General features: G+C 58.5%; 1 protein-coding gene across 1 annotated transcript; it reads right to left on the bottom strand.

The window, feature by feature from the left end:
- Positions 1-5,671: 5,671 nt before the first annotated feature.
- C2CD4D (C2 calcium dependent domain containing 4D) lies at positions 5,672-6,733 on the bottom strand (the record flags this gene model as incomplete). Its single annotated transcript, XM_082661691.1, has 1 exon — positions 5,672-6,733. One exon carries the CDS (start codon positions 6,731-6,733, stop codon positions 5,672-5,674), a length of 1,062 nt encoding a protein of 353 aa, XP_082517817.1.
- Positions 6,734-7,918: the final 1,185 nt, after the last annotated feature.

The raw sequence follows: 7,918 nt of genomic DNA, 5'->3' as shown, positions 1-7,918 counted from the left end.
AGCAGGGCCCAGGGGAGGGAAGAGGGAGGAGGGAGGGAGCACCTGGCCCAGCATCAGGCAGGGGAAAGGAGTGGCTGGCAGAGCATCCTGGCATCAGGAGGGGACAAGGGAAGAGACGGGAGGAACAGAGTTTGGAGGCTTGAGGAGAAACAGGATAGGTGATGGGAAGGGGGCTAGCATTTATCGATCACCTTCTGTGTGCTGGGCCCTTTGCCGGTCACTTTATGTAAATCCGTGATTTTCTCCAATCCTCCCAACATCCACCATGAGGCCGGCATAGTTGCTCCAGATAACTATGTGATGCTTATAAGGTAAGTGATGCTCAAAGATAGTCATGAGTTGCCCAAGGGCTTGCACGAGGACAATAAGTGGCTGAGCTGTGATTTGAACCCAGGTCTCTGTGAGTTCAGAATCATGCGCTTTCTACTTGACCAAGACAGGTGACAGGAACAGGGGAAGTGGGGAGGGGAGAGATGAAGACGGGATGGCTTATTCGGGGGATGGTGCCTCTTCTACAGGATGAGGTCAGACTCATCTCCATGGTTCCTGGGTTCCTTGAGGCCTCTGCTTGCTTAGCCTCTGCCCTTTGCTGCCCTTTGCTGCCCTTCCCTAGAGTTCCCTGGCTCCCTGGTGCCTCCACATCCTCCTGGTCTGCTGGGGCTGTGGGCAGGCCTGGAGGAGTGTGCTGAGGCAGAGGAGCCATGGGACAGGAGGGGAGCCACGTTGCACTGCACTAGTTGCGGGAAGGAGACCCCCCCAGACTGGGCAGACCCACGCTGAGGAAGGGCTCTGTGGAGAGCTACAGGATACTGCTTCCGCGGGACCCGGATGCCACTAATCTCCTGCACAGACTCGGCCCAGAGTTTGATTAGCTGGGCCTGGCTCTCCTGCTTACCCAACAGGCCGGCTGGCCAGAGGCCAGGCTGCAGTGGGGAGGCTCCCTGGCACCTCCTCCGGCTCTCACTCCCAGCTGGTAAACAGCAGCGCAGGAGCCAGCCACGCCTCAGCCTCGTGACTGCAGCCCACTCCTCCCCGGTGCACGTGGCATCTGGCGTGGAGAGGGCAGGCAGCTGTCCCTTCCCTCACCTGCCCTCCCACCTCACCATCCTGCGCTCGTGCCCCACCCTGGAACCGCACGCTCCGCTACCATCAACACCTCCGTTCCTGGGTAGCTCCCAGAGACTCCGGAGGGCTGCAGCTTACGGGACAAAGGTTAGAAGTAGAAAAGGACTTTCCAGCTCCCAGGATGGTTGACAAGGGTGCAGGGAGTGAGGAAGAGTGGAGTGGAAACTTTTGGGGACCTTCCTGTACCGAGAGTCTGAGGGCGTGTGTCTGTTCCTCTGAGACTCTGATTATCCCCGTGTCCTTTTGGTAAATGCATGGCCCACGCGTCTGTGTATACTTCTCTGCACAGAACAGGATGTTGGTCTGTTTTGGGGCTCAGCCCCTTGGGCAAGCTTGGAGTAAGAAGTAAAGCTCTCTAAAGCACCACCCAGGCCAGTGCCCAGCAGACAAGTAGAGCCAGCAAGAGGCAGAGGGGCAGGGTGCAGGGGCTGCCGGGGCAGAGTGTTGCTCTGCTGTCCCCTTCCCTGCCCACGATTGGCTTTGCTTCCTCTCGGTATCCTCTCTCTGTGTCTCTGCCTGCCAACCCCTCCGTGCCTATGGCTCTTCTGTTTTCTGTGCCTCGGTAGCTCATCCCTCTTTCTGTTTTCTCCTCTTTCAGCCTCTCTTCCTCTGTGACTCTGGGTCCCTCAGGATCCTTCTTGACCTACCAAGCATGGGCATGGAATAGAGGCCGTGCAGAGTGCCTGGGGATGGGCACTTGGCCCTGGCATCGTGCCAGGCAGCCCTGCCCACCCCAGATACGGTAGGTCTGGCTGCCTCTCTCAGCCGTGCCACTTCGTGCCACTGTGTAAGGTGGGGAGGAAGTGACTGGTGGTTGGGAAGACAGGGTCCTGGCTCTAGGCCTAAGCTAGTCTCATGCTTCCCAGCGTATCTCTATGCCTTCCTTACCCTAAGCATGGATGGCTGGTGTTCTTTCTCCCTGGGGCAAGTAGGTACCCCGATCATCCTTTTGGGAAGTCCCCCCCTCATGCCTACACTTCCTCCCTCCTGCTCTAATCACAGATTCTTTTCCGGAGGAATCAGTCCTTTCAGAGCAGGGCAGTGGTTATTTCCTCCCCAAATACATTCTCACATTCTTATGCAAGGAAGAGGCTGATAGGGATCAGAGAATCAATTCACCCACCACATGCCCAAGTTCCCTTATCAGGGGAATCTGAACGCCAGGGGCAAGCAGCCTGGGGGTGTGGAGGGTGGTGGTGGTGGCTTGGAACTGGGGAGCAGTCACCAACTTCTTCTTCCCTTCCTTTCCACCCCCTAGACCACAGAAACCACTTAAAGCTCGTGCAAGCCTGCCCCTCCTGGGAGGGCCTGGGGTGTAAAGGTGGAAAGTTTGTGGGGCCTGGGCAGACTGCATGCCACATACCACCTCAGCTCCATCCTTCGAGGGCCACCCACTCTGGGAGGCCTGATCCAGTGGTTAAGAGTACCTTCCTATGTGTCCTTTCTAAGAGGTCCATGCCTGGGGGAGACCTCAACCCACCGGAGGGACTCAGGGAGGGGGCACAGTCCCCTCAGCCATTAAAAAAAAGGACATCTCCGGCTCTATAAACATCTGTAGATCTCACAGTCACCACCCCTCCCCTTTCCTGTTACAAAGGCCACTGTGGGTGGAGGGACCAGTGGGAGTTTGACCTCAGCTCCTGGCCCTGAACTCTCCGTGTGACCCTGCCTGTGGCACTCATCTGTCAATTAACATCTGTGGTCATTTAGACTTGGACGTTGCAAGGAGGGTTGAAAAGCAGGAGCTCTGATTTTTGGAGCCGAAAGACGGGTAAGAATGTAGCCTACTATTAGTCCTCAATTACCACATTATTAAAAAGGGGACAGTAATATCTGTCCAGACTTGTGTCTGTGAACATGCTTTGAGGCCAGAGCAGTCTGCACACAGGAGGGGTTCTTACGACCTTATTGGCCCCAGGGCATGCTTCTGTGGCTTTAGTTTAGCCTGGAAGTTCCTCCAGGGACATTGTGGTCCCCATGGGGGGGTGGGGAGGGGGAGGGTCACAGCTGTGGATACTGAGCGAACTGCTCCTGACTGGAGTGGACTTGAATTCTCACCTTGCGAGCCTCCTCTGAATGGCAGGTGAGGTAGGAGGTCTGGATGGAGCCACAGTCCTAAAACTTCCCTGCAGTCAGGGCTGATCCTCAGGCAAGTTTACTTAACCTCTCTGATCTATCTTCTCCGTAAAATGGTAACAGTAGCCGCCTTACTGAGTGGTTGCAATGATTAACTGGCATAACAATAAAGTACAGAACCTACTGGTACAAAGTACTGTGGTTAAAAAGCAATGTTTCTGTCCCTCCCGCCCTCTTTCCATTCTTACAACCTTCCTTTCTTCTCTTTGTCTGACTCCCTTCCTAATCTCTCTCCTGCTTTATTTTTCTCTAGAACATATTACCAGGTGACGTTTCTACATTTTACTTATTCATTTTGTAAATTGTCTGATACCCGTGTCTGTTTTTTGTTTTGTTTTGTTTTGTTTTTTGCGGTACGCGGGCCTCTCACTGTTGTGGCCTCTCCCGTTGCGGAGCACAGGCTCTGGATGCGCAGCCTCAGCGGCCATAGCTCACGGGCCCAGCCGCTCCGTGGCATGTGGGATCTTCCCGGACCGGGGCACGAACCCGTGTCCCCTGCATCGGCAGGCGGACTCTCAACCACTGAGCCACCAGGGAAGCCCCCCGTGTCTGTTTTGATCACTGCTGTATCCAATGCCCAGAACCTCCTGGCCTTCCCTAAGTATTTGTTGAAGGACTGCATGAATGAAGGGTAAATGGCCTCTACTTCTCTTTCCAGCTACTTTCAAATGGGCGTCAAATCCAATTACTCACCAAAGGTTGTTAGGAGAGGATTTGGGACTGAAGTAGGACAGTACTAGGGATGGAGCTGGATCTATGGGTGGACTTCACAGGCTGAAAAGATCGGAGAGCTGTCATCCTGGGGAAGGAAGTGACCTGACTGGGAAGTGGCAGCTGGCACTTAGGGATATTATAGTGAGGTGATTAAGAACCCAGAGTCTAAGGCCAGACTGTCTGGGTTTGAATCCTAGTTCTACCCCCTCACTGGATGAGTAAAACCCAAGGTCACACTGGATAAAAATATTAGCAATAGTACTTAACCCTCAATGGGGTTGGTGGCAAGTTGTTGGAACGGTTCCTTGCATGGCGATTATCTTGGCGCAGCTGTTAGCACCTAATATTATTTGATCAATGCTACCATCTAGTGGACATCTGGAGCAAGAGTTCCCTGGTCTGGGGGGTTGAGGGTGGGGTGGGGAGGGACCTAATCAGGGGAGGGAGAAGGAACCGAGGGGTGCTCTGAATGCAAGCGTGTGTGTGTGTGTGTGTGTGTGTGTGTGTGTGTGTGTGTGTGTGTGTGTGTGTGTGTGTGTGTGTGTGTGTGTGTGTGTGTGTGTGATGTTAGCATTACACATGCTGAGGTTTATCTAGATCCAGCAGGCAGGCTTGGCCCTGGTTAGGGCCACCGGGCAAAATGAGAAAGCGGGGAGGGAGAAAGAAGTTGGGTTGGCACAGCGCCTCCCTTCCTCCCTCCCTCTCCCCCTCCCTTCTTTCCTCCTCCAAGCCTGGCCTGAGCCAAGAGGAACCAGCTCCAGGGAAGGTGGGGGAGAGAGAAGAAGGTCACTGCTGACGTCAGGGACATTCAGGTAGGAGGTAAACACAATGTGACCTACATTTATCCATTTTCCACATTCTGCCCCTACTCACTGGGGTAGCGTTTTCTGGGCACCCCTGAGAACAGTTCTCACAGTCCAGTGGGACCCCCTCTTCCCCCAGGACCTCAATCCCTGGGACATTCTATCTTGGTCTTTCATTACCAAGCACTGTTCTAGCTCCTGGCTCCAGCTTTACCCCCAAGGGTGGCACAGGTGTGGAAGGGACAGGCAAGAGAGAGGACACCTAAAGGCATAGTGTGCTAGTCTTACATCCACTGACTCACTCCCAAGACACGGAAATTTCATGTCTCTTCAGAACAGATGGGGGGGTGGGTAGATGGGTGGGGTAGTGCTGCTTTCCCCTGTGCAGCCCCAAGGAACCCCCAGCGGAAGGTGGCTTTTGTTGGTTTCAGTCACAGAGTTTTTTTCTGGAGTGACTCAGTGATTGGAGGGCCCCCTGAAGGGGTAGGGACCTGGTTGAACAGGGAACCTAGAACCTACTCAGGCCAGACCTACTGAACTAGTGTCAGGGTCTCTCAGGAATGGAGCCCAGGATTCTTTCTGCATGTTTACCAAGCTCATCCAGGATTCCTGATGTCTGGTTATTGTGATGCTCATTCAAGTTTGAGAACCACTGCTTAAGGTCTGCTCCAAATCAGACAACTGAATGAGCTTCCTCCATCCCGTGTACGGCCAGGGCAGAGGGAGGAAGGTAGGCTGCAGATCTGAGAGCGTAGGGTGCCAACAAGTGGGAGAGATACCGCCAGAGACAAACAGATATTTTATTAGCAAAAATAAATACATGCCGGGCAGATGGAAAGAATGAGGACTGCAGACCCGCTGGAGACCTCCTGAGGAAGAGGCAGTCTCTCAGGCTACAGGCTGAGATGGGCAGGCGCCAGGGAGGCTCCGGGACCTAGCCCACCACGCAGGGTGGGCAGCAGGGCAATCAGGGGCGTCTCACACTCCCCCAGCAGCACGTCCCTGCGGAAGCCTGCTCCCCTGTCCAGCACCTTGGCCCGCAGACTGTGGGCGGCCAGGTCAGGCGGGCCGAGCCCGTCGAAGAAAAAGTCCTCATTGAAGATGGGGTTGGCGCTGCATTTGACCACGCGGCTCCGCTGGCCCCGCGCCCGGGCGCGCGTTCGCAGCCTCAGCACCACGCAGCAGCCGCCGCCGCCGCTCCCGGGGCCGGCCCGCGACCCGGGCAGGCCCTCGGCGCTCACCAGGCGCAGCCGCAGCCGCCCGGGCCAGGCCTGGTACTCGGCGGATAGCCGCAGCTGCCCGCCCAGGGGCTCGAGGCGCAGCACGCTCTCCTTGGCCGGCCGCAGCTGGCGGCACAAGAAGTCGAGGTGGAAGAGCGGCGGAGTGGGCGGCCCCGCTCGGCGCGGCGCGTACGGGCTGGTGTCGGCCGAGCTCGCCTCCTCTGGGGACAGCGAGCGCGGCCTGGGCGGCCGGGGCCGGCCGGGGCCTGGCCGCGGCGAGCCAAAGGGCGACGAGTCGGGCGACGAGGCCGTGTCGCTGTCGGGGGCCCGGCAGAGGCGCAGGTCCGGGGAGGAGACGTGCAGCCTGAACTGCGCAGGGGGCAGCCCCCCGGCCGGGGCGGGCGGCGGCGAGTGGAACAGGGACTCGCGCCGGCGCGTGTGTGGGCTCTCGGGCAGGAAGGCCCAACCTTCGCGGCCTGCCAAGTGCGGCAGCGAACAGGCCTCGGGGAGGCCGCGCCCGTCCACGTCGCGCCCGCTGAGGGGCTCGGCGCCGCCTGGGTCGGGGAGCCGAGGCGGGATGAAGAACTGCGGAATGCGATCGGGGGTGAGGACGTTGGGGCAGGCGCGAGCCAGCGGGCACGGGGTGCGGCGCTTAGGAAACAGGCCGGCGGGCGCCCACCGGGCCCTGGGCTGCGCGGCCCCCACCCAGTAGCCAGCTTTCTCCAAGAGCCACATGCGGTGGGGTGGGGGGGCTGAAAGTCCGAGTTCCACGAGGCCGAGAGGGTCCAAACCCAGCGTCTCAGGTGGAGGCCTGTACAAGGAAAGAAGGAAAGCCCAAGGTGGGTGATGCTGCAAACGAGCATCTGGTCTGCCGCCGTGCCCTTCTTTACGGGCCCACGGGGTGCACAAGCCCCTGTTTGAGCGGGGTGGGGGGAGGATGGGGAGGGACAAAGGGCGGCAAAGTCGGGGGGTCCAGGGAGAAATAGAGGGAGCCCAGGGCTAGACAGTAACATTTTCGGATCAGGCCTCGGACATCCGAGTACACAGGCTCTCCCATTGCTCCCGCTGGTACTGAAGATGTACACCCACTTCAGAGTTAGAAGGCCTTACACACCCACTAGGAGAATAGAGTAACACCCTCATTAACAAAAAGTCTGTAGCCGCAGACACCGACCCGGGTTCGGAACCCCCGCTCCTATACACTCTCCCCCTGAAGAGACACCGCGGCCCTTGGAGGGTTCACCCCCTTCTCTCATGCCCAATCCAGAAGACTAAGGCTCTCCTCCAGTGTCTGATCTGGCGCCCCTTGGGACTACCCCCCTTTCCCCAGCACCCCATCCCCGCAGGCTGCATTCCCGGGCGGCACCGCAAGCTTCTCCAGGCTGAGCCATCCTTCGGCCCTAGCCACACCTGCCTCCTCTCGCGCCTCCTTCGCCTTCCCGAGCCGTTCCAGGCCAGAAGCAGACTCGCTGCACACTTGGCTGCTGCTGCCCTGCGAGCGAGCACTTAGGGCCGGTTCAAGGAGACGCACCTCTCGGGAGCACAGAATCCCACCCCTCCTAAAGCCCTGACTGTCCCGCTCCCTGCGTCCCAGCCCTACCGCATCCCGAGTTCTGCCGCGAGGGCCCAGCCGTTGGGCCGCCCCTCCCACTCCCCACTCCCTTTCTCCCTAGGAAACCAGTGAACACAAAGACAGCATTGATCCTCTGCCACCCCCTGAGCTGACTCGGGGAGGCCCCGCCGCCAGCGCGCGCTTACCGCACCCCCTCGCCGCACCTCAGGGAGCGCGAGGTTCCGACTTTCTGCCTGGGAGTCTGAGCCCACGGCAGCAGGCTCGGTCAGGCGCCCGGAGTGCAGGCCTCACTGGTGGGCCGCCTCTGGGTCCTGGCCTCTGGCCAGGAGGCGTTCAGAGCCCCGGGG

Source organism: Grampus griseus (assembly GCF_964374135.1).
Source record: "Grampus griseus genome assembly, chromosome: 1".
In the NCBI taxonomy this organism is placed as follows: Eukaryota; Metazoa; Chordata; class Mammalia; order Artiodactyla; family Delphinidae; genus Grampus; species Grampus griseus.
Note: the sequence above shows the minus strand (reverse complement) of the source record. Positions and strands in the feature narration are given on the sequence as shown.